The sequence below is a fragment of the Oreochromis niloticus genome, linkage group LG7 (assembly GCF_001858045.2).
Source record: "Oreochromis niloticus isolate F11D_XX linkage group LG7, O_niloticus_UMD_NMBU, whole genome shotgun sequence".
Classification (NCBI taxonomy): domain Eukaryota; kingdom Metazoa; phylum Chordata; class Actinopteri; order Cichliformes; family Cichlidae; genus Oreochromis; species Oreochromis niloticus.
The window spans coordinates 51,227,604-51,252,781 of NC_031972.2; the positions used below are offsets into that span (position 1 = coordinate 51,227,604).

The 25,178-nt window shown below is 39.9% G+C and overlaps 3 protein-coding genes and 1 non-coding gene across 13 annotated transcripts; 3 read left to right on the forward strand and 1 right to left on the reverse strand.

Annotated features, from left to right (window-relative positions):
• The first annotated feature begins 223 nt into the window (after nucleotides 1-223).
• LOC100698025 (protein FAM180B) lies at nucleotides 224-2,236 on the forward strand. 3 transcript variants are annotated; one of them, XM_019361648.1, is made up of 5 exons: nucleotides 224-253; nucleotides 343-547; nucleotides 1,227-1,425; nucleotides 1,601-1,674; nucleotides 1,764-2,236. In XM_019361648.1, the coding sequence occupies exons 3-5, from the start codon at nucleotides 1,353-1,355 to the stop codon at nucleotides 2,109-2,111; spliced, it is 495 nt and encodes a 164-aa protein (XP_019217193.1). In that variant the 5' UTR covers nucleotides 224-253; nucleotides 343-547; nucleotides 1,227-1,352; the 3' UTR covers nucleotides 2,112-2,236. The 3 variants fall into 3 exon arrangements, with proteins under 3 accessions (XP_019217193.1, XP_003440511.1, XP_019217192.1); XM_003440463.5 differs by having other exon boundaries at nucleotides 235-547; XM_019361647.2 differs by having other exon boundaries at nucleotides 235-445.
• Nucleotides 2,205-7,204, reverse strand: ddb2 (damage-specific DNA binding protein 2). Of its 3 annotated transcripts, none has more exons than XM_013268730.3 (12): nucleotides 7,045-7,204; nucleotides 6,814-6,948; nucleotides 6,625-6,734; nucleotides 6,228-6,419; nucleotides 5,549-5,715; nucleotides 4,658-4,757; nucleotides 4,245-4,422; nucleotides 3,924-4,069; nucleotides 3,062-3,217; nucleotides 2,941-2,986; nucleotides 2,638-2,853; nucleotides 2,205-2,421 (listed from the first exon to the last, which is right to left on the reverse strand). In XM_013268730.3, the coding sequence occupies exons 1-12, from the start codon at nucleotides 7,199-7,201 to the stop codon at nucleotides 2,393-2,395; spliced, it is 1,632 nt and encodes a 543-aa protein (XP_013124184.1). In that variant the 5' UTR covers nucleotides 7,202-7,204; the 3' UTR covers nucleotides 2,205-2,392. The 3 variants fall into 3 exon arrangements, with proteins under 3 accessions (XP_013124184.1, XP_013124185.1, XP_013124186.1); XM_013268731.3 differs by lacking the exon at nucleotides 5,549-5,715 and adding an exon at nucleotides 5,917-6,062; XM_013268732.3 differs by having other exon boundaries at nucleotides 6,814-6,952; nucleotides 7,045-7,203.
• Nucleotides 7,205-7,520: 316 nt separating this feature from the next.
• kif23 (kinesin family member 23) lies at nucleotides 7,521-23,149 on the forward strand. Of its 6 annotated transcripts, none has more exons than XM_025909086.1 (24): nucleotides 7,521-7,704; nucleotides 7,953-8,019; nucleotides 9,029-9,157; nucleotides 12,545-12,650; nucleotides 12,825-12,961; nucleotides 13,064-13,176; nucleotides 14,065-14,235; nucleotides 14,405-14,449; nucleotides 15,174-15,286; nucleotides 15,550-15,671; nucleotides 15,777-15,879; nucleotides 16,334-16,413; nucleotides 16,495-16,614; nucleotides 16,718-16,877; nucleotides 18,413-18,574; nucleotides 18,713-18,879; nucleotides 18,962-19,135; nucleotides 19,381-19,626; nucleotides 20,183-20,551; nucleotides 20,739-20,972; nucleotides 21,345-21,433; nucleotides 22,437-22,506; nucleotides 22,610-22,680; nucleotides 22,772-23,149. In XM_025909086.1, the coding sequence occupies exons 1-24, from the start codon at nucleotides 7,691-7,693 to the stop codon at nucleotides 22,785-22,787; spliced, it is 3,078 nt and encodes a 1,025-aa protein (XP_025764871.1). In that variant the 5' UTR covers nucleotides 7,521-7,690; the 3' UTR covers nucleotides 22,788-23,149. The 6 variants fall into 6 exon arrangements, with proteins under 6 accessions (XP_025764871.1, XP_025764872.1, XP_025764873.1 ...); XM_025909087.1 differs by having other exon boundaries at nucleotides 20,204-20,551; XM_025909088.1 differs by lacking the exon at nucleotides 14,405-14,449.
• LOC112847617 (Z30 small nucleolar RNA) lies at nucleotides 15,329-15,426 on the forward strand. The gene has a single exon (XR_003221254.1). It is a non-coding gene; the product is annotated as a Z30 small nucleolar RNA (small nucleolar RNA).
• Nucleotides 23,150-25,178: the final 2,029 nt, after the last annotated feature.

The window sequence follows — 25,178 nt, forward strand, 5'->3', positions numbered from 1 at the left end:
CAAAAACTTAAAACCCCAAAAATACAAAAAAAAAATCATTCTAATTAAGTGTTTACGTCAAAACGAATCCCTAAAAGCCACATGGGTTGTACACCTGTTTAACTATCTAATCTGCCAATCACATGCAGCAACTCATGTCATGCACTCTAGCATGTAGACGTGATCTAGTGTAGACGTGGGAGAGTACTCTCTCTCTCTCTCTCTCTCTCACTGCTATGACACATGGCATGATACGTGCACGTGTGCTGTCTTGGTATGGGTGGCATGCTTCTTGAATAATATCTTGGGAGTTTGCCAGTTTCGTCTTGCCTTTCATGTTCTTCTTCTTCCTCCTTCCTTTAGGGGTCATCACAGCAGATCATCTGCCTCCATCTCAGCCCATCTCTAGCATCCTGTCATACCAACCCTCTGCATGCCCTCACTGTATCCATGAGTCTTCTCTGTGGTCTTTATCTTTTCCTCCTGCCATATTCAACAACCTTTGTGCAATATATAGACTATCCCTCATCTGCATGCATTCAAACCATCTCAGCCTTGCTGACCACCGGTATTGAAACTCAACTACCTTAACTGCCTTTTCTCTTTGCAGCTTCATTGTAACAGGAGTCTCCCTCTCATTAACATACGTGTATTCTGTGTTGCTTATGCTAACAGCAACATTCAATCATGCCTAATTTTTTTTTAAAATGGCGAGGGTTTCAGCTTGTAGCTGAATACGTGTTCCATTGAGCGGCACTTATTAACAAGAGAGGGTGAGCTCTGACAACTTGAATGAACATCATCCACGCAGTGAATTCTTGCATAAAAGATTGTGAATCAGTCCAGGAATTCTGCTTACATGTGCAGAGCTGGCTGACTCACTGACAGGGAGTGCTGGTAGAGATAACAAGTTCACAGAACAAATAATGAATTAGTACAAAAACACTTCAGTTTATGAAGGAAAAAATATGGACTCACCATTTTTCTTTCCCTGAATTATTTATGTTGAGAGGTTGCCTCACCTTTAATTCACTTTACCTAATTTCATGTATTTATATTTTTTCTTGTTTTACATGAATATACTGTGCATTCATATGCTTCCTATGTTTGATGTTCATGCTGGAAATCTGCACAATAAAAGAACAACAGAATTAGTTGCCTCTCTGAGCTCTGCTCGCTGAAAGCTTTCCATCCGTTTCTGTCTGCTCTACATTACTGCCAACTGGCTTTCGGTCTCTTTTTCCAAGGTGGAAAAATGCACGGTATTCAGTCTAAGCTGCGCCTGCCTGAAGTCACAAAAGAGTACTAGGAAGAGTAGAGGTGAGGAGATGAGGTGAGGAGTGTATTATCTGCCGATAGCAATCAGAAGAAGAATGACTGCGAGCTCCCAACTGAAAATCTTCCTCCAGGTCATTTTGTGGCTTTGCTTTGAGCAGGTGTTGCAGGGTGAGTAACAGAAGGTCTGCTGGTATGGCTGCGAAGAAAAGAGAGAAATTTGAATGTTGTCACTGAACGCTGCATGCAGTTGTGCAGTATGTATAAAACTGGATGAACGGGTGTTTATTTGAACTCTGACAGTTTTGATTACAGTGCAGCTAAACTTCACTGTTTTCCTGTTTAGATGTGGCTGAAGGCTTAAGTCCAACCTCTCAGAACACCGACGCATTAGTTTCAAATGCAAACCTGATGTATGAGGTACTTTTCTTTGCTTTATTTAAGGCTACACTTAGGCAACCGAAATATTACAAGTAACTGATGAACATTTGTCCCCCCGCCTCATGCAGCTTTTGCTGGGTGGGGTGGAGCTTGATCGGGACAACAACATCGTCCTGCTCGATGAGGAGATGGCATCGATGAGGCAGGGGCGAGCTTTTCTGTCTCTGATCAATGACAATGTTCCCAGAAGTCTGAGCTCCATGGAGCAGATGGCAGATGCACTCGAGGGCCAGAGGAGCAGACCGATGACGGAGCAGGAGTTTGAAAATGTCGTGCTGAGCATGGTGTACGCTGCGCATCAGGCCTGGCATGAGGAGAGGAAAGAGAGACAAGAAGCATGGGGTGGAGTTCTCCTCAAGCTGGCAAACATCACGGTACTCGAACTGCGAGGGAATCATCTCTTCAGATATTCTTAAAATAAAGTTGCATGCAATTAACCACTTGCCTTAAATGTTTCTGGGTTTTGTATTAATAAGAAATATGTGATCAAGGAATGACTCAGCCATATATGAAATGAGCATCTTTATTGTCATACAGTAAAAAAACAACAAAAAAAAATAACACTGCTTTTGAACACATTTATATATATAAAAAAGACATTTTAAACATGCAGACAATTTCTGAACGTGGAGACTCAGTAACAATGAATAAACAGCATATAAAACACATCTTTTTAAGACTCCGGCTGTTTTATAGTTCACTTCTTTCTCATCTGTGTTTGTTTTTTTTTTTTTTTTTTTTTTTTTTTTTTTTTTAAACCTGTCCCGTTTGGTTCTTTTGCCATCAGAATTATTGTCTAAAGGCGAAGAAAGATGCCCAACGGATTTACTTTACCAAATGGACCATCCCAGCCTTGCCGTAATGGTCCATTTGATTCACCTTTTATTGTTTATTTTATTTTGACTTGCTGAATACGGGACAGACTTGACTGTGTTTGTTTTTGTTTAGTGCAGCCCTTCTTGGTTTTAGTCTCAGTTTCTTCCAGTGAAGCTAGCTTTTTCTTAAGCTTTGCATCCACAGCAGGACCCCTCCAGTTCCCGCTGGAGCGTGGCTGACTCCTCCGCTGCCCTCTTAAAACTGAGGTCGATGGTCCTTCCTGCTGAACGTGGTGATCGCCCATCAGTGACTCGTTCCGGTCCCAGACCAGCACAGTTATACCTGGGGAGTGAGCACGACGGCGCTTTAGTAGGAAGTAAATAAAAACCATGGCTGTTAATAATGTGCAGTACTTGTCCGAGTGCTCACCCATGCCAGATCCAATTGCGTCGCCCATTGGGTTGAATTTGTTGATCTGTAAAAGCAGAAGCCACGATCTTAAAATAATGAAAGTTCTAGTTCTCGATGTTTACAATGAAATGATACTCACAGATTTGATCCCTGAAGCAGTGGGATCGTACAGCTGACACACGAGCTCTGCTGTGTTGGAGTCAAAGATGTCAATGGTCCTCAGGTCGCCAGCGCAGAAGCGATCGTCGGGGTAACGGCCGGCCACAATTAGATCATACATAGGGTGCCATGTGGCCTACAGCACAATTAAAGCAGAAAAATCTGTTGTCACAAATTATATGAAAATGTTAACATCTCTCCAACAAATTCTTATACCATATATTGATGGCAAACGCCTATAGACATTTGGCTCTTTCAAATTTATAATTTGACTTTTGCTGAAATATTTGCAAACTGGAGCATTTTTTTTTTAAATTTTATTTCTATTTTAATGGTAGAAAATGTGTGTCTGCAGGGGATATATTGGTCTCAGAAGCGGCTCAGTTTATGCATGTAAAAAAAAAAAATGCTGCAGTCTATCACCATGATGTCATGTTGTGGTCCACAACAGCCCCGACTATACAAAATGCAATCTGTATTCATCTAAAAGATCAAAATATTTATCAAAAAGATCAGCAATAAATTACTAAAGCTTCTGGAAAAGCCTTCCCAAAGCCCTGACCTCAACCCTATTGAAAATCTGTGCAGTGTGCTTTAAAGCCGGGTCTGTTGCAGGAAAGTAACTGATTTAAAGCAACTCTGCCAGTTCTTGCAAGAAGAGTGGTCAAATATCCAGCCAGAATATTAGTGCAGGTGTGTGTATACTTTTGATCCTGTGTAGAAAATCTATAATAAACTACTTGTGCACCCAATTCTTGTTTGTTAAAGAATTAAAGATGTATGTTGTACAATAATTCCAACCTGCAAAAAGAACAGTTTAAGCCTAAAGACAGGAACCAAACCTTGATGGGTGTGAGGTGCTGAAACTGCCTGTGCGGGTGCTGGATGATGTGCTGAGGCTTCGACCAATCAGAAGATGAGTAGACGCGGATCTCGTCGTGCTGATCTGTGGTGAGCAGCTTGGAGCAGTCCAAAGGGTTGAAATAGGCTGTGAGGAGACACGAAAATCTTTGTCAAGAGATCTTGCAGATCTTTTAGGTTTAGAACTTAAAAATCTATCAAAGAAATGAATTAAAGACAATTAGAAAACTGATTGTTTCTTTTTTTTTTTCTTTTTTTTTAAAGTAGTAAGCATGAGAGGTTTTTCTATGAGGAAGTGCTACCTGAGTTGACGGCTTTCTCGTGAGGCATTTCGTAGAGGAAGCTTTTCTTGTCCTTGATGTTCCTCAAGTCCCAGAGCTTTACTGTGTGGTCAACTGAGGCCGTCACCAGCAACCAGTCGCATCGGGAGTTGAACTCTGCGTGGGTCACTTTGGCTTTGTGCAATTTGTCACTGAAAATCTGAAACATTAAAACAGAGCAAATCAATTAACATTAAATTGCCACAGAGGAGGTTTTGGATGTAGCAAAGGAAGACTTGCACAATAGGAGTGGTATGGAAGCAGATGATTGGCTTGGGCGACCCCTAAAGGGAAGGGCCGAAAGAAAAAGTGCTCTGTGTTAAATAAGAACTATAACTGATCCTTTAATTTATAAAAAAAACAGTGGAAGTCCTCATTAAGAAAGAGGCACACACCTTTTGGCCATCCAAACCCAGAAGTAAAAGCTGCCCCGCATTGTCTCCTGTCACGAGCATCTGCCGGCTTACAGACACGTCAACGCAGCAGTACCAAAAACTATGAAAGAAAAGAGCTACATATAAGAACATACAAAATAATGTATTCCATAAATCATAGCTTTAATTCAAAATAGGATGTAATATACTATGTGACACTTGAACAAGAGATAACATTATATACGCACAATGCTCTCAGCTACCTGTGTTTTCTCATTTACCTCTACTGATGTCTACCCATGCAGATAGTCATGCTTTTTGAAATCTGCCTACAAAGGGATTGAGTCTGACACTGGAAACTATGGAGATGAATTAAACTTCATTTATTTTTTTTAATGAATTAAAGAGAATGGTTTTTGCAGGACATGACCCAGTTACTCTTCACCTGAATCTACAGATTGTAGAAGCAGTCTCTACTGAAGTAATGTAGAACCATTTTTCCACAATCGTGACAGTAGTTAAATTTGGAGCATGGTGTCTCTTCTCTTTGGTCCTAGTCTTTTAAAGGGAAGAAGAAAGGTGGAGGTGTGCGCTCTAAGACGGGAACATGGGCAAAGGAAGAACACACTGAAATACTGGTGAAGATCTGGATCACCTTCTATTAGATGGCCTGTTATGGGCCTTGGTCGAGGATGCGCCCTCCAGTGTCCTACTAGATTTCAAATAGCATTCATTTTTTGTATTATAGCCCTGACAAATTTTATTTCATAAAATAGGAATAGAAATACGAAACCTTTTTAATGCTATTAAAACAATGTGGCAGCAGGAGTCCTACAGACACAGTAGAGGGAAATGAAAAAACTTTCCATTTTTCATAATGCCGAGCATCAGTCTTCTTTGGGAGTTTCTCACCAAACATTGTGGTGATCGTGGCCGCAGTCTTGAGTTCTGGACAAAACGGTGGGTGCGCGGCCCTCAAAACTCTGTGCGGTCAGTGTGCCCTCGCCAGAGGCCACATAGACTCTAGAAAGGTCCGTGGGGCAAAACTTCATCCCTCCGATAAAGTCTCCTGCTCCGTTCTACACACACAAATACAAATGTAGGCCTTTCACCAGGCAGCAGTTATGACTACAACTACCACACAGATGTTCACACCAGCACCCAACAAGTTCCCTTGAGAGATCTCTGAACTCTCTGTAAGAAGACTGATGCTAGACTAACCCCTAACGCTTTTTTATTTTAGTGCACAGAAGAAAAAAAAGTGGACACTCCAGTCTTACTTCAGTGTTTCTGTGCTGGCAAACACTGTTAGCGTTGTCCCACTGAAATCCCGAAGTGCTGTCGTACCCCCCATAGATGAGGTGAACAGCTGAGTGGGATTTAAGTGGTTAAACTTCATGTCTGTCACTGAGTCTCCAGCCCCCATCTAACCAGAGAGCCAACAACAGTGTTTCATTAAGTACAACTACATCGCACCGCTCTGAAATTCACCACAGCCTGAAGAAGCATCTGACCTCTGTTAAAATCAGTTTGCCGAATGTCTTTTTGATCAATCGAAAGAACAAATCAAAACCATTAAACAGGAACTCACCCCTTGAATAAAGGTCTTCTTGGCAGGCGCCTCAAAGTCCCACAGATAAATGTCTCCACCCTTGGACCCCACAGCCAGAGTAGTAGGATGTGTCGGATGCCACTCAAGACAGGTGATCCTGCGGTCGAAGGGGCTGCTGCCACCGTGGAAATGATAGGATGACAGAGAGCGAACGAAAGGTTCCTGGAGACACTGAGGAGACAAAAGAGCTAGATTCACACCTGCACTGAATAAATCCAGTAAGAGGAAACGAGAGGTAACAGATGGACTATGACTTGTGAACTTACACATGTCCCTGGATTAGATTTTTTTTTTTTTTTTTTTTTTAATTACTATTGGAACAGTGTGTGAGTATTTTGGGCAGCACTGGGGCCAGCACCACATTAGGCTCTCTTACCTGTCTCATCTGTGAGTGCAAACTCTGGCCCAGAGTGCTTTTGTAGATATAGTGCAGTATGCTTCCGTCCCAACCTCTCTTCTGAACTCCTGCAGACTTGAGAGCAGTCCCTAGAAGACACACGAACCCATTCAAGTGTCACAAAGACAGTGCTGTCACTGGACTGACGGTGTTTTCAGAGCCTCATACCTGATTTTGACGTTTCGCCATTTTTTTTGTCTCGTAGTTTTCTGGAGAGAGTTGGACTGGAGACCCCCTCAGGTGTTTTCTTCACTTTATTCTTTGATCCAGCTGCGGCTGACTTCGTGGGCTTGCTTTTCATTTCTTCCTTGTAAACACACACACAAAGCAACAGTTACTCGTCACAAAGCGGACGATTGTGCACCTGTCTGCACCTCTAATGTTCATATTGCTGCTTACCTGCGATGTTCAGTGCTTTAACGCTGCAGTTTAACAGCAAGAACGTCTCTGTTTGCATAACACGACAGTACACGTGACTATGTGCTGAAAAATGTCTGTTTTGTAACTTGTGTCTGTTAAAGCTGGTGAACGGTGGGTGGCACTGTAGATCCACCATGAAAACTCAATGTGCACCATGTTTGGAGTTCAAACAACTCAAACTGCAAAGTAAGGTAACGGCAACGAAATGCTCACAGAAGATTGCGATAAATAAATAAAAAATGTCACGTTATGTCAATGTCATGTTAAATTATTAAACTAAATAATTTTCATAAAGTATTTAAGAATTGTGTAAAACAAAGAAAGGATTTACATTTCTCTGGTAGCAGACATCAAGGACTATTTATGAAGATGAAGAATGAAAGTGGCTGAAACAAGTTTGTATATTATATTTTACTGCATTTGCCAACTTTTTTTTTTTTTTTTTTTTTTTTGAGGCGTAAGAGGCTCGGAAGTAAAGGCGGAAACACGTGCTTGCCGTTGCCAGATCCCATTGGTTGCTTCGGGTCCGTTTTGAAAAAGTCGCTGATTTGAGGCTTTGAGGCGGAGGGAAGATTCAAAACTAGATAAACAGAAACGGTGAAACCAGCACGGGCACCACGCTACGATGACGAGACATCTGTAAGTACATGTTTATGTTCTATATGTCGCTGGTAGGCTGTATTGTTTATGCGTTTTACACTATCACAAAATGGCGAACTTAAGTTTAAGGAGTTACGAGCGGACGTTGACTCTCTGCTTTACCGTTAGCAGGGGGCTAATTAGCCGTCTAGCAAGTGGCTTTGTTAAGCCATCACATAGTCATTAATGGCTAACGCTTACGCTTCTGTTTGAATTGTGAATGACTTTGTATTTATTTACTTTTACAGGAAGGGTAAAACCCCCCGCAGGCCTCCTCCAAAAAAACCCTCCAGCAACCAGACGGACCCAGTTGGGGTGAGTGTCCCTGAATTCTTAAAGGTCAACTCGGCAAACAGTACAAATGTGAATCTCATACATTCCAGTGGGTGGAAGAGAAAACATTCCAGTGAGGGAGTGTTTGAACCTAGAGTGGAGTAATTTACTGACAGAGTGAAAATTCTTCTGGACACTTTCTCGTCAACCTGACTGTGAGCCCACAGTTTCGCTCTACAGCCATCAGTTTTCTTCCTCAAAGGCAACAGATTTAGACTTTTTGATCTGGAAGAGTTTTATTGAGAGGCGTGCCACCTGACTGCCATCTAACTGAGGTTTTAAACTTGAAGATAGCAGGTTTTACTGCTATAATGTATGGTTTGGAGACATTGGCACTGACAAAAAATATGGGAGGCAGTGCTGGAGTTGGCACTTGGCAGAGTTATAGATGTTAAGATTTTCATTGAGAGTGACCAGAATGGCCAAGAATAGAAATGAGTACATCAGACTGACAGCTCAGGTTGAGCTGTTTGGAGGCAAGGAGAAGATCCATGGATGAAATGAATGAAGACATGCAGAAGATGTGAGGTGTGACATAGTTGATGCTGGGTGATGACAGGGTGAGATGGAGGTAGATGATCTGCTGTGGTGATCCCTAAAGTGAGTAACAGAAAGAAGAAGTAATAAAAGTTTCGATTGCTATCTCGCCTCAGTTTTTTGGGCCAACCAAAATTCCCCCTTTTTTTTTTTTCTTAAAAAAAATAAAAGCAACAGTTTAAAGACCCTGTCTGTGAATAACAAGACTGCTCAGTTTCTTAAGAAAAGTATCTTTAGAAGTTTCACCAAGTGGCAATAAGCTGAAACAAATGGTAGCAATAATCCTACTGCATCCAAGAATGTCAAAGTCTGTTTGGTGTTGTTTTTTTTTTTTTGTTGTTTTTTTTAAATCGTTTATCAGATATTCTTGGACAAATTAAATATCTTTGCAGTAGTAACAAGCTCAAAATGTATGGTTAGAGCTTGTTTTAATGTGTGTCATTTTGTTCTTCAGGTATACTGCCGTGTGCGACCCCTGGGTGCTGAGGATGAGGAATGCTGCATTGAGGTGATCAGCAGTACCACCATCCAGATGCACACCCCGGAGGGCTTCAAAACAAACCGCAATGGAGAATACAAAGAGGTAAGAAATCAGATAAGTTAGGAGTAGTTATTGATTAAAGGTAGAGAGATTGTGTGTTTCTGTTATTGTCAGGAAAAGCTGCATAAAGACTGAAACCAACAATAACTGAATCCAGTCATAAATATTGTTTGCATCGTTGGAAATTTCGTAGCTTACTCCTGTGTCATAAAACTCTACAACTGTTAAAAACAAATTATTCCATGTTTGTTTTTTCCCTCCATTGATAGAGTGCCAGGACTGGGCCTGTTTTGCCCTGATGCTTGTCTGTGTAATTTTACATGAGATGTAGTGATGTTGGACAGGTGGGGGCACACTTCGCAGTGTGTTGTGACTTTTGCTATCACCTCTCATAGCTACAAATGCCTTGAAGACCACCATTTTTTTTTAGTTTTTTTTGTTCCACACCACTAGGTGTGTCTATGGCTGTATCCCAATTCAGGGTCTGCAGCCTTAAAGTACGCAGCCTTAACGACCATGATACTATCCGCTGGAAAAGTTTCATACAGCATTGTTTGACAGAAATGAAGGAGAACATATTTTGTTCATTTGTTTCTACATGAGCTTTGTGTGATTTGATATGTATCTGAGGCTGAGACCACAGGATTGTAAAACATGATTGTTGGCACTCATATCTGTACTGAACAGTCATTTTAAGATTAGCTAGTAAATAACAATTAGCTTATGTTGTTCATGAGACTAAAGTCATCTCACTTTGGTAATGTAAATATAATATGGCCAATATTATAGTTATTATATTAATCATTATTAGTTATTACAGCAGTGAGTTTGAACTGTGTCAAATACTGAGCTTCAGTAAAGATTCGAGTTGCAGTTATTTATATTTCCTATCACCTTAAATCTTCACTCAAAGACAAGCATCTTTGACAGGTTATATATAGATGTATTATATATAAGAGACAAATATTGTTCTTTCAGTATGTTGGCATTACTAAATTTGGCTCAGTGCTTACATATATGTATAAAAAGAAAATGTACGAGCTGTGATAACTGTTTCTGATAAAATGAAGAGTAGACTGATATATAAAATATTCCTTTATTGGGTGAGAAAATCAGACCATGTCATAACTGCTTTGATATCTATTCTGTATGACTTAGAGCAGGGGTCCCCAATCTCAGTCCACGAGGGCCAGTGTCCCTGCAGGTTTTAGATCTCACCCTGGGTCAACACACCTGAATCACATGATTAGCTCATTACCAGGCCTCTGGAGAACTTCAAGACATGTTGAGGAGGTAATTTATCCATTTAAATCAGCTGTGATGGATCAAGGACACATCTAAAACCTGCAGGGACACCGGCCCTCGTGGACTGAGATTGGGGACCCCTGACTTAGAGCCTTAAACAGGCTGACTTCTGCTAAATGGGTCAAACTGGGCAAAAAGTATACAAACACATAACATCCTTATAGAATATCATGTAACACTATAGATCAACTTACCTCAGAATATATAAAGCATATAAACAATGACAGCAATATGATGCAACAAACACAGCAGTACTACTAATCCAAAATACTCAAAGCTTCATAGAACTGAAACAAACATTTATTTTTAGCTCCATTCTGCTGCTGATACATACTTTAGGTTTCTGAATATTAAACTTGTTTCTGCCTTTCATCGTGTTTAACTTGAAGGCCCTGAGTACTTTCTCCCACACTGAAAACACTGGAATGATAAAATTATTTGAACATTACCTACTAAGACTGATTCAGGACAGACAATTAGTTATTTTAAACTTTTCTAGCAGTCCTTCACAAACAGGGAACAGTCTGTCTATTCTCTCCATCTGTCAGCTGCTGCTGGCTCTTCCTCCTCCTCTTCCTCACACACTGCTGAGTTTGTCCTGGTGGATCATCAGGGGTGCAAAGCCTCACAGATGATGTGCAGCAGTGGGTCCCTCAGTCTGTCCTCTCTCTGGACACTTGCAGTTGTCACACATGGAAATCAAATGTGTGATAAGCTGCAGGATTCAAACACAAGTGTAACTTATAAATACATGTTCATACTTTTATTGCAAAATCAGAGAGAAAGAAAAAGAGAGAGAGTGCAGGACAGACAGGCAGGTGACAGTCTCAGGTGTACACACTGCTACAAAACAGCACAAGAGAAGGAGAAATTAAGTGTTTGTGTTATTACGAGTGCTAAACAAGAAGAGTTCCCAGATGGTCCAGTGGACACGTGTGACTCCTGTGATTAAAGCATCTTTCTTTCAGCTTAACGAGTGAACCGTCAGCTCGTTCAAACACACGTTAAAGTCCGTTTGGCTCGACACCACCGAACAGAGGCAGCAATATAACATAGCTAACATTAACAGTGCAGTGAATCCTGCTTGTGCCGTGATATTCAGGACTGCAAACCGAGCAGCATCACTGACTTTCAGCTTGTTGTGTTTGTGGATATATGACTGACTTTAATTATCCATAAAATCATCACATTCTCTGTAAGATTAAGGTCAACCATTGAACGGCGTATATGTTATAAAGTGCACATAAATAAGTGACATAATATTCACTATTTACTTTTAAAAGTTTACTCTTCGGCCGCCCCTCTTCCGTCGTTTTTTTTTCTCGGCAAAATTATCCACACCCACCGCCGCGCTATGAAGTCTGGGATATGTTGGGCCGTGGAGGATACACGGACCCATCCTTAAAATTCAGGAAAATGAAGGACGCATTTGAGGGCCGCATTTCGAGCAGCCTTTGAATTGGGACAGCCTTCGTCGCATCGCTGTGACGTAATCGGCCTTAAAATGCAGCCTTTAAGGCTGCAGAGCCTGAATTGGGAAACAGCCAACATATCTGTTTCCCACCATCATGTGCAGTTACCTGAAAGAGCTGTGAGAATGCAAAAGTATGAAGCAGTCAGTCTTAACCATGCTAGCTAGCTACCCAGATTGACTTATTTACCATCATGTATAAAAATCAATCCCTTCTTATTCAGTCCACATCATTTTGCTGCATCTCCATATCCCAAATATAGTCTGTTATAATTTCGTATAATATCAATATGTGTTAAATTGTACAATGCATTGTTTATGGAGTTACTGAACTTTTGTAGATGTGGGGAACAAGGTGTTCTCAGACCAGATTAGATGATATCCTTAAAGAGTGGAGATTAGGCATTGAGAAGGAGCTATGAATAGAACTACTGATCCTCTGTAACAAATGAGCATAGCTGAAGTGGTTTGTCTAGCCTTGTAGAAAGCTTCATTTCAGGCGTATCCCCAGAAATGATGAAGAATTTAGAAAGTACAAGAGAAAAAATAATGCATGGTTGATTTTAGTCTTCCAGAACAAGCAAAGCACGCATACGTATGTTTATTTTTTTATTTATGTATTTATGTTTTTTGTAATCCCTTTTGGTTCACAGACACAGTACTCCTTCAAAAAAGTCTTTGGAGTTTCAGTGTCACAGATGGAGCTTTTTGAGCATGTGGCGAAACCTCTTGTTGATGACCTCATCCATGGAAAAAATGGTAAAAACAAAGGCCACATCAGTAATATGCAATGATTATTTTAAAGTACAGTAACATTTTAAAGTACAGTGACCTGTTTCCCTTCTTAGCAGCTGCATTTTAACCTACTTGGGAGCAAAAGGCACTTTAGCCTTGAGTTCATTATTGGCAGCTGATTTCCTCTCTGTTGGTCAGGTCTGCTTTTCACGTACGGGGTGACAGGAAGTGGAAAGACTTTCACCATGACAGGCTCTCCAGGCCAGGGTGGACTTCTGCCTCGCTCCCTTGACATGATTTTCAACAGTATAGGTCCTTACCAGGCCAAGAGATATGTAAGAAAATGGCACATAAAAATGGTTAATTATGTTTGGCACCAGAATAACTGAGTAATTTGCTTATTTATTAATTTAATTTCCTTTTTTCTCTTTGTTCAGGTATTTAAGACTGATGAGAAAAATGGTATGGAGATTCAGACTGAAGTAGATGCTTTGTTGGAGCGCCAACGGCGGGATAACAACTTCTCTGTTCCTAAAACACCCTCCACCAGGTAAAGGCCCATTTTATGCTATTTAATTATGGATGTGAAATGTAAGTTCACATTACTGAGAAAGATGTGGTGGAATCTCAGCAATCCAAAAATCTACATCCCATGGTGAGATGTGCCTACCGAACTTACTTGGAGCTTTGTTGCTAAAGACCAACTACAAAAATTCTGCAAAACTCCAAATCCCAATATCACATGAAATTCTGCATCACAGCCTAGCAGGTGGGATGTGTTAGTCTGTTCAAATTTGACAATGAAGACATGCCGTACAGTCCTGCATTTCAACAGTGTAAAAGTCATGGATGACAAGAATTATCAACACATTTTTGCTCTTATACTTCATTTACTTTGTACAACTAAATAATCTGTCTTTTAAACTGATGTTCTGACACAGATTTGGATTTTATTAGACCCATTTTATCCATCCAGTGGAATGGCAAGACCCATTACACAGCAACTTGCAATAAGCTAAAGTACATGAAACATACATCGTAAAAATCATCATTGTCTGTGAAGTAGGACTTTGACTTATTCAGTTAACTTCCGGTTACCTGAATAAGTCAGTCCTAGGTTTATTAACTATTGCAGAGTAACTTGTGCTGCTACTGCTGTGAAGAAGATCATGTTCAAAATTAGAGATCAAAATCAAATTGCCACCTAGTGGCCAATCAATTCAAGAGTCTCTTACCCTTTAGGAAGAATCAGCGCTGTAAAATTGATAAGACTTTATTTCTGTGTCACTGTTTTGCCTGACTAGTGATGTTAGGATAAGTGAATCTAATTAACAGAAAGATATTCTGGGTTTGTTAAGCTTGCATTGTGGCACAGGCCTGGGTTCTGAGTATAGTGGGATGTTGGTTTTAATGTGCAACTTTCTACTTTGATTTTTAGGCTAAAGGCTGATCCTGAAATTGCTGACATGATTAAGCCAGAGGAGGCCTCTAAATTAGATGGTGTGGATGACGACAGCAGCTACAGCATCTTCGTCTCCTACGTAGAAATCTACAACAACTACATATATGATCTCCTGGAGGAAACTCAGGAAGATGCAATCAAGCCAAAGTGAGTTAAGAAAATATAAAGCAAAAGGAACACAATTCATGTGTACAGTATGTATGTGGATCATGTTGTATCTCTTTACAGTAATAGAGTAAAATATTAGGTGTAGTTCAGTGTATTTTCTATGGCAGATTAGCCAGGAGACAAAACTCTTGTCTTTTCTTTTTACTAGGTGGAATGGTGGAGGCACACCAGTGCGCCAGAACACTGAGTTGATGTATGTGACCAGTGAATATTTGTAGCAGCCTGATTTTTAGCTGAACTTCTGCTGTTGCATACAAATGTGCAAAAAAAAAAAGTAACCTGTCAGTGTTGGAGACATTTCCTAAGTTTCACAGATGTTTTTGCTGTCATAAAAATGAATTTTGATGATTTGACTGATTACTTTTTTTTTTTTTTTTTAAATAACAGCACACTGACTATATTTTTGGGATGATTGGTGTGCAAAATTTGGAGCTTCTCTTGTTTTTGAGCTCAAGTTATCAGTTATTTTGTCCACAAAGTAATTGAATTCATCATTAAAATAATCAGCTGTAGTCCAAAATTCAGAGTTATGTCATGATGAAACAATGAGTCATGCAAAAAGTATAAATCTGGGAGCACAGTCAGTGGTAAAAAAATATGTATTTAGGACACATTCATTCTGAACCACGCACAACCATGTGTAACAGAGCTGCTGATGGGAGGTAATGTCTCCAGTGTTGATGAGTGTTACTTTAGCCTTGAAAATCCTTATATTCCCCCTGCTGCTTTTGGTCTTTGTTATGGCAACGCTGAATGTTCTTGCATCTGTTTGTGACGCTTTTTGACTATAACTGGTTACTTTCTGTGGCTGGAAACAACCAGCATTAATGTCTTCGACTCCCTGCAATGCTTGGTATGCAACATTGTGCAGATTGAAGGAAAAGCAGTTCCCTAATATGATTATTTTCTAAATGCAGACCACCTCAGTCTAAAATCCTCAGAGAGGATCAGAATCACATCATGTATGTGGCCGGTTGTCTGGAGGTTGAAGTCAAATCTGCCGAGGAGGCTTTTCAAGTGTTCTGGAGAGGTGAGTTGTTCTCATATAAATGTAAAGAAAAAATAAAGTACACTGCAGTGATGATCGTAGATGTGACTGACCTGGAATTGCTGCCCTCTGGGGTCGGCTCTGGCCAGGAAATGACCTCAGTTAATCTTCTCTCTGAGCAGGTTGTTGAGGAATGTGAATGCTCAGTATGAGTTTTGTGTCTGAAATAGTTTGGCTTTAAAATTGTGCATGAAAATGTCTGGAAAGAAATGTGGTTTTAGAAATGGCCTCTGTGTTTTTTCTAGGTCAAAAAAAGAGGAAGGTTGCGAACACTCGGCTGAACAGAGAGTCCAGTCGCTCCCACAGTGTGTTCATTATTAAACTGGCTCAGGCGCCTCTTGATGCAGATGGCGACAATGTTCTCCAGGTCAGCTGAAAGTTGAATCAAATTTCCCCACACCAGAGCCATGTTGGTAACATACTTGGATAAACCATAATTGACAAATATTTTTCTTCTTAATTTGATTGTCAGGATAAGAACCAGATAAGTGTTAGTCAGCTGTGCCTGGTGGACTTGGCAGGAAGTGAGCGAACTGGCAGGACAGGGGCAGAAGGCACTCGTATACGTGAAGCAGGTTTGTTGATGTTTAAATCCTTATTTTGGACATGTTCGGTAAACTTGAAGCAGAATTGCTTAAAGTTTCGAATGCAGTGGTGACCTTTAATTAGATAATGCTCCACAATAATGGACATAAAAGTGGCTGCTGATTTGTTATGAGTTACAATTTAGTCAATTTAGCCAAAAGTGTCCTAAAACTTCTTTTTACTCCAGAAGAATATGCTTAAACTAGTTATACTTTACAAAACAAGATATAGGGAAAAAAAAAAAACACACGTATGTCTGTTAACAGATTACCTGAGTGGTAGTAGTCGTCACTTTCTTTTATTCATATATGACTTATTTATGTAGCATACAAGGGCTGTCTCCTGCTGGCCTTCTGTTAAGACAAGTCCGTTGTTTATATACAAGCCTATGGACTTGCGTTTAATTGGGGTTTATTTGAGCTTTAACCACTTTTTGCCTTTCAGGTAACATAAATCAGTCTTTGCTAAATCTGAGGACATGCATCGAGATACTTCGAGAAAACCAAATGTGTGGCACAAACAAGGTATGTGCTGCCAAACTGAAGATGGACTCGGATTGCATTTCCTGATAAAATATGTAGGTAATGGACATTTTTCTCTTACAGATGGTCCCCTATCGAGACTCCAAAATAACCCACCTGTTTAAAAACTACTTCGATGGAGAGGGGAAAGTTAGAATGGTTGTCTGTGTCAATCCCAAGACTGATGACTATGAGGAAACCTTGGTAACTTCACCCCGCCTTCTTACTTTGTGTCTTTTTAATTACCCCCTTTCTTTTTTTCTTCTTTTTTTTTTCCTGACATATAACACATGCTCTGTTTGTGCAGCTGGTTATGCGGTTTGCAGAGATGACCCAAGAAGTGGAAGTGGCCAGGCCAGTGGACAGACCAATCTGTGGCTTTACTCCAGGCCGTCGTCATAGAAACCAGGCATTCAAAGACGAGCTGTCTCGCAGATTGGAAGAACGTGGTGGCCCCATAGATCCTGGTATGTGTGTGAAACACCCTGTTAATCAAATGATTAGCCTAATTGTAAGAACACTCAACCTTTTAACAAGAGCAACACCAAGTGTATAATAAGGGGTTTTCCACTTCTGCTAATTGTTGTTATATTCACTAATCACACTGGACACATTTTTGTGTGCTTCTAAATTTAGATGAAACCAAGGTTGGATGGCATTACCGTGACCTCCAGTAACACTGAGGAATCTTGGGAGTAATTTTTGACCAGAATATGTCCTTTTTTGCACATATTAAACAAATATGTAGGACTGGTTTCTTGGATTTGTGCAATAGCTCTAAAATCAAAGAGATTAGTTCATGCATTTATGACTATGACTCTTGTAATTCATTATCTACTTGTCCCAAAAGCTCCCTGAAAAGCCTTCAGTTGATCCAGAACTCTGCAGCGAGAGTGCCAACAGCATCTCAGAAGAGGGTGCATTTGTTTTTGTGGAACCAGCTCCCAGTTTGAATTTGAGACACCCTCTTTCTGCTTTTAAGATTAGGCTTAAAACTTTCTTATAGTTTGGTGTGGATCAGATGACCATAAACCGTCCCTTAATTATGCTGCTTGGTTATGCTGCAATAGGCCTAGGCTGCTGTAGACTTCCCATTATGCACTCAGCAATCTTCTTCACTTACCTCTTTTCACTCTCTTCCACAGCACATCTTTTATGCTGTCTCCCTCCACTCATTCCTATTCCTATTAAATGGAAGTTTTCCTTTCCACTGTCATCAGTTGCTTGTGAATTGTGTCTTAAACAATCAGAAATGTCAGGATAATGTATCATTTTTCTAAAATTACAACAATGATTTAGATGATACTTCAAAATATGAGCCCAAATTAGATGGCTGCACAGTGGCAAGTCTTGCTTTTAGAAGGGCTTTTCATTTTATCATCTCAAGGAGAATTGTAGTTGGGGGTGGCTGTAGCTCAGGGGGAAGAGCAGACCATCTGCTAATCGGAATGCTGGTGATTCGAACCCTGGCTGCTTCAGTATCCATGCCAAATATCCTTGGGCAATATACGAACCCCACTCTGCTAATGCATCCATTGGAGTATGCTTGTGTGTGACTGTTAGATAGAAAACCATTGCATAGAAATTAATGTGTTTGAATGGGTGAATAAAGCGCTTTGAGTCCTCATAGTACAAAACCGCTATATAAGAAACAGTCCATTTACCGTGGTTAAATTTAGCAACATTTAATGTATTATTCAGCCTTGTATTCACACTTTTAGATAACTCTGACAACTTACTATGTGTAAAGGTTTAATTTGATTTTAATTTGAAGATGAGTAAATGCATATAATTACAGTTTATTTTCCAAGAAGTTCTTTGGAAACAAAACATGCAAATTAACAGACAAGCTAAACTCTTGCAAACATAATTTCCATCAAAATTAAACAGAATTAATCTGAACTACTTCTGTGTCAGTGTTTTAACAGTGGGGTATTGTGTATGATGATTATTAAAAAGTACACAATTGCTTTAAGGACATGTGATTCTTTGTCTTCTGTAGACATGCCTGCTGCTGCAAACCCTCTGATCCTCAGTCTCCCATCTCTACCCTCCTGCGAGCTGACTGACCCACACGATGACATCACCCTGCCCAGGTTGATTGAAGCCCTGAAGAACAGGCAGAGAGTCAAGCAGATGCTGATTGAAGACTGCAGTAAAACAGGTGTCTGTTCTCTTTCTTTCTTTCTTTCTTTCTTTCTTTCTTTCTTTTTTAGCTCACCTGATACTTTTGGGCTTTGAAGGATCAGTTTTGGAATACTTTTCTTTCTCTTGGCTCACATTTCTCTTGATGTTATTTCAGCCAACATGATCAAGTCTGTGCTTCAGGAACTGGATACCGGCCTAATTTCCAAAGACAACTTTATTCAGGAACAAAACGGCAAACTGTTAGAGAAAGACAGAATCATCCAAGGCAACAAAGCAGAGATTGAACGTTTAGAGAAGAAATCAAAGATGCAAGAACACAAGGTGGGAGACTAATCCATTCACGCTGCAGATTTGAAGGTTGTCACTTTTTTCTTTTCTTATGTCTCACATGTCTCTGTTTCAGATTGACATCCTGCAGAAAACAACTAAAATCTTTGAAGATGACAAGCGCTCGCTGCAGCATGAGCTGGGAACCAGAGAGCAGAGGCTGCAGAGGGAGCTGTCAGAGAAGAGACGCATGGAGCAGCGCCTGCATGGCGTGATCTCGGACACCCAGTTCAAGTGGGAGAAAGAATGTGTGAGTTTCAAATATCTTTTTTTTTTCCCCCCTTTTATTCAACAATATATAGATTTTTCAATAAAGACCACAAACAAAAAAGAGACCTACTTTGGTAGTAAGATCTAAATTTTACACACATTTCAGTTTTGCAAACAGCCCTTGTTGGTCATTGTTTTAGTTTTTATAGTGGAAGCTAATTTGTCTTATTCACGCAACTTGGATAATATTGCATTTGAACATTTTGCAATATCCTCACTGTGCAGGAGAGACGTGTTAATGCACTGCAGCTTGAGATGCAAAATAAGCTGTGGGTGAAAGACGAAAAGCTGAAGCAGCTCAAGGCCATCGTGACAGAGAGCAAGACTCCAGGTCGCCCTGAACCTCCACCCCGTCAGACGCAGCCACAGCCACAGCCACAGCCTCTACCACAGCATCAGCCCCGTTCTCAGCGACCCTCCAAAGAGGACCGCCTACCACCAAAGAGATCAGCCTCACCCTCACCTGTCCCTGTATGTTGTGCTTAAAAACCTTAATGATGAATGTTTTTAAGGGAGTTGAATGGTATTCTGCTGCACTCGTCTCTCTTAATCTACTAACATCACTAATCCCAGTGCCACAGCAGCAGGCAGGTTATCACAAACACCTCATGCATATGATCATGTAGTCCTTCAGCAGTTAACTACCACTGTGAAACTGAGGAAATTACATTTCTGGTGAATGTGTAAAAGAGTTATTTTGATGCTGTAGATTTCTCAGTAGGTTAGTCTAAATTGATTGGTCTGAATCTATAGTTTGAAAAATCAAAGATAATAAATTTACAACAAATAAGTAAAACTGTAAAATGAATTAAGTTGCAGATAAATTTGCATCAACTCACAGATCATTTTAGCTCAGCTTTGGTAAATATACATTTCAGTGTTCATGTTTTTCACCGGTTCTTTGTACCTTATGTAGTGTACTTTACTTAGGTACATAAAGTGGTTGCTGTATTTGATTACATTAGACTGTAAATGTGTCCCGTTCCTATAACATCTCATTTTTGCATGTCTAACTGTGACCGTTTAGTCTTTCCATTTCACTCTCCAGTGCCCAGTCGATTCCCCTCACGTCAGTCCAAAGCCAGAGTCACAGTCAGGCAGTGCTGCTAGCGATGAGGAGGATGAGATGAACCCAAGGCCCGTCTGCCCCGTCCCCAGCAGAAGTACCTTTTTGTCTGTGGCTAGATCTGCACGTGAGGAGCAGGCAGCTCAGGACAGCATGCAGGATTACAGTTCCCCTAGTACACCCACAAGAACACTCACAAGACCCCAGGCTTCAACGGGCACTTCGGTCAGCCTGGCCAGGAGGAGAGCTGTGTGCTTGAGCAGAGTGGATGAGAGAGACTGCTTCCCTTCCCCTTCGTTTCATGTAGACCTAATTGAAAGAAGTTACAGGGTCAGTGAGTTAGCTAAAGGCAGCAGCATGAGGTTGTGACGTGTCAGGACTTTGGTTCCTACAAGTTTAGGGTGTGGGGTATCCCGCCCCCCCAAAATGTATAAGTTTCATGATTTCTTTCGTCAAGCTTCATAATGCTTTGTCAAGTTCTGTGTTTTTGTTCACGTTTTCCCATTGATCTGTTCAGACGACAACACCAGTACGCCCGCTGCACCGTCGTTCCCGCTCTGCTGGTGGGGAGAAGTGGGTGGACCACAAGCCATCGTCAAGCATGGACTTGGGCACAGTTTTGCAGCCGGTCATCCCCAACGCCATCCAGGTGTCGGCACCCAGCGAGAAGGCTCTGTCCAAGTGTGACAGATACGTGCTAACGCACCAAGAAGTTGCCTCCGACGGCGAGATACAGACCAAACTTATAAAGGTCAAGTATGCAGCACAGCATATTACTGACATTCAGAATGATATATTTGGTTGCACTTCCTTACTCACGCAGACATTACATTTATATTAGCAAGTTTTCAGCAAACCAGCAGCATATTTGCCAACTTGAGTTTGAGTCAGTTTGGTTTTGTAGCTGTTTGTTTGACACTTTGCTCGAATAAGTTTGTCAGTTTTAAGAAGTGAATTTAAATAATTGCATGATTGTAGTAGTGTGCATGCTTATCCTTAGAAAGGAAACTCTTGTGATGGTTAAATTACTGATGACAAGAAGGGCTTCGCACTGTATTAAATATTAAATAATAACAAAGTTATCTAATGGTGGTTCTCTTTGTTTTGTTTTTTTTTCCTTTAGGGCGAGGTCATCAAAACAAGAGGAGGCGGGCAAGCTGTCCAGTTCACTGACATTGAGACACTGAAACAGGAGCTCACTACAGTCCCAAGGTAATAACTTGTAACCTTAACCGAATGTTTAACAAAGGGCTTGTACAGGTGCTTGAAATCCTTAAACGCTTGAATTTTAATATTGTCTTTTCAAGGTTTGAAAAGTGGTTAAATTTCAGATGTGTTGCTTGAAACTGCTTGTAACTGCATTTCATTCACCACAAATAACTATCGGAACAGTTTTCTTATTTTCTTAAAATGAGTTGCAATGTGTAAAAGCAAAATTTCTCTGCCTTGCACCTCTGCATGTCAATCTGTTTCAATGTGTGTATTAATAATTTATAATATTACAGACAGCATGTAGTTAAACATCTTACAGTTAGTTTTATTGGGAATAAATAAAAAAAAACCTATTTTTTTGTGTCATATAGGAAATGAGCATCAATATCTGATGAGAAGACTTATTAAATTGGGCTTACAAGTTGATTTATTCACATTTGTACATCTTAATTTTTAAGTGAAATGTGCGTTTTGAGTTTATACACTTTATGTATGTCTGTCTGTATGTCTGTCTGTATGTCTGTCTGTATGTCAAACTTTTCCTTTTGCAGTATTTTTGTGTAGTACGTTTTTCTATGTTTTAACAAAAGGGGAACAAAGGCATTTAAACTTGGTGGTTGGTGTTATTATTTCCATTCTTGAATGTTATAAGTATATTTCACTCTGTAATAACAGGATAACATAAAACTGGGGTTTGCTTTCTGTGCTGGCCTTGTTCTAGAGTCTGTCTTTGACTGAGATCAACTTGACAGCTCAGTTGAGGAAAGACGTCCCTTATTCTATGTAATTCATAACAGCAGGACACAGCATCGGACATTTTGATTATCATATTTCACTACTGTTGTCAGTTTTGAATCCAGTTTAAAAAAATAATAATAATATTGTTAATAATTTTACATACATTACCTAACGTGCTTCCTGAGTCTTACATTTTCTTAAGTTGTTAAATATGATTCCAAACTGCTGAAGATGTACTCTTGTTTTTACATATTGTTCTCTAAAGGCGGAAGAGAAAGTCTTCAGAAGGCATGTCAGCCAGTGGAGATGGAGCTTTGACTGATGTGGAGACGAGGGTAAGCTGATTTAAAAAATTCTCCTTCTAGTATCAGAATCGAGGCTGAGCTATTCAGAGCACTTGTAAACAGATTTAGGTCCTAATTTTGTCCCTCTTCTCAGTGCTCTGTGGCTGTGGAGATGAGGGCTGGATCAAACATGGGACCTGGATATGAGCATCATGCAGTCACCAAGTAAGCTGTCAACTTTCTGCCTCTGAGTAAAGTGTTGTTTTCACTAGAATACATAACTACAGATTCTGATTTACTCGGTTTTCTTTTACAGGCGCAGAAAACCCTAAAAGCTCCTGACAGATCAACAGTGACCACTCCCCTTTATCCTCACCTGGCTGTTGTGCAATAGTCTGACCTCTGTTTTTATATTTAGTTCTAGTGATGATATTTAAATGCTTTCCATCTTTTTATATAAATATGCAGAAGAGTGTATACATAGGTCACCAAAGCTTGTTGTGTAAAATAACTATCTATTTACTCAGATATATGCATCTTTAGTTACTGTGGCTCTACAGCTAAAAAAAATTCTGTTTGCACATATGTTACTCTGCACACGAGTTATTATAAACCTCCACAGTAATGAATTTTGTCTCCTGCATACAATTTGTCTGATTTTGGTGAATTAAACTGAGCTTCAAGTTTGGAAAAAGTGTATTTGTCTACATTTTACACCTTTATCACTTTTCTTCACTGAAAAAAAATGCAATAGTGTGGTTGTTGAATTTGCATATAAGGATTTCACATATCCAGGTTGATTAATTTCAATTTTCCATCTAAACATAATTTAGTCTTTTAATGTTCACATATTAATGATGTTCAGTCTATTAGATTAGAGCATATGTTCCGCTGCCCCTTAGGTGCTATAAATGCCAAAGATATGGACACATCAGTTTGCAAATGGGAAAACAGGTGCCCCAAGTGTGGAGGTGAACACAGATATGAGGAATGTGGGGATAGTGTACAGGATAAATGCAGTAACTGTGGGGGGGGGGCAGCAAGGGGTAAGTTATGGGGTTGTGAAGTCAGAAGCCCATGGAGGTCAAACAAGGTAAAGTAGCTCACAACGTAAGTTACACAGAGGCTGTCAAGAGGGAACAGAAGGCAAAGGACGAAATAGGAAAGGTTCAACCGATGTCAACATCAGATTTAGTACAGACACATGGAACTCGTACAGGACTGACAGTGGAGAAGATGATTTTGTTTATTGCCGATGTTATAAATTGCATAGATCAAGTGAGACACAAAACACAGAAAAATAAAATAATTGTGAAAGGAGCAGAGAGATTTTTTGGCATTAAAGATATATCTTGGGAAAATCTCAATAAAAGACTTGGAAGAGAGGGGTGGGTATGATTATCTTACAGTGGAACGCCAGAAGTTTGATTACAAATGGACAAGGGTTCAAAGAATTCATCAAAAAATGCAAAAAGAAACCAGAAATAATCTGTATTCAGGAGACCTGGCTTAAACCTACTTTGGATTTTGTTATTAAAGGTTATGATGGTGTCTGAAGAGATAGAAAAGAGGGTAATGGAGGAGGATGTGTAACATTTGTAAAGCAAGGAACCCAATATAGAGTCCTAGCTATGGGAACACAGAATATTTTGTAATGAAAATCTGGCCAAGAAATGGCAGCATCAGAGTGGTCGATGTTTTGAATCCAGGTAACAAACTGTTATCAGTAGAGGAACTTTGCACATATTTAAGTGGAAAAGTAATTTGGTGTGGGGACTTTAATGCACACAGCACATTATGGGGTAATTGTAATGATCAGAATGGGGCAGTGATTGAGGGATTGATAGAGATAATAAAAAAAAATTATGTGTGTCTGAATGATGGAAGTGGTACAAGAGTGAATGTTAGAACAGGTGCAGAATCAGCAAGTGACATTACATTAGTGTCAGACTCACTGGCAGGTATTCGTTCATGGCAGGTAATAAAAAAGACAACAGTAGGCAGTGACCATTATCCTATAATGACTGAGATAGAGCTGAGTGTAGAGAAACATAATATAGGGGGTGTGCAGAAGTGGTGTTTCAGTAATACAGATTGGGATACATTTAGATTAGTTAGTGAAATGCAAAAGATTGATATGAATGTCGGGGTTGGTGATTTAAATTATCCTATTTATAAGGCAGTTTTAGAGGCAGCAAACTGGGTGATAAAGAGGAAAGAAGGGAAAAGAAGATTGTATGTTGTTGGACAAAGGAGTGTGATAAAGTGGTTAAATAAAGCTTTCAAGTTATTAAAGAGGAATCGCAGTGTTCAGAATTTCATTGAATATAAAAAATTACAAGCTAAGCTAAGAACCATTAAAAATGCAAAGAGGGACTTCTGGAGGAGTTTTAGTAATTCAGTAGGGAGGGAGACAAAAAATACACAATGTTTGGTCAATGATTAGAAGGATGAATGGTATAAAAAGGGAGCATGGATATCCAATCTTGAGAGATGGAAAGGCAACAGCAGTAAAAGATGAGGAAAAGGCAAAACCTTTGTTAAAATCCATAGTTCAGGCAATGTTAGTGAAGAAGGGCAAAGTGGAAGAGAAAAGACAACCATAAGGATTTACTGAAACAAGTAGAAGATACAGCTGGTTTATTAAATATTACTTTTACAAAGTCAGAATTGAATCGAGTTCTTCGGAAATCCAAATTATAAGCACCGGAAAAAGATCAGGT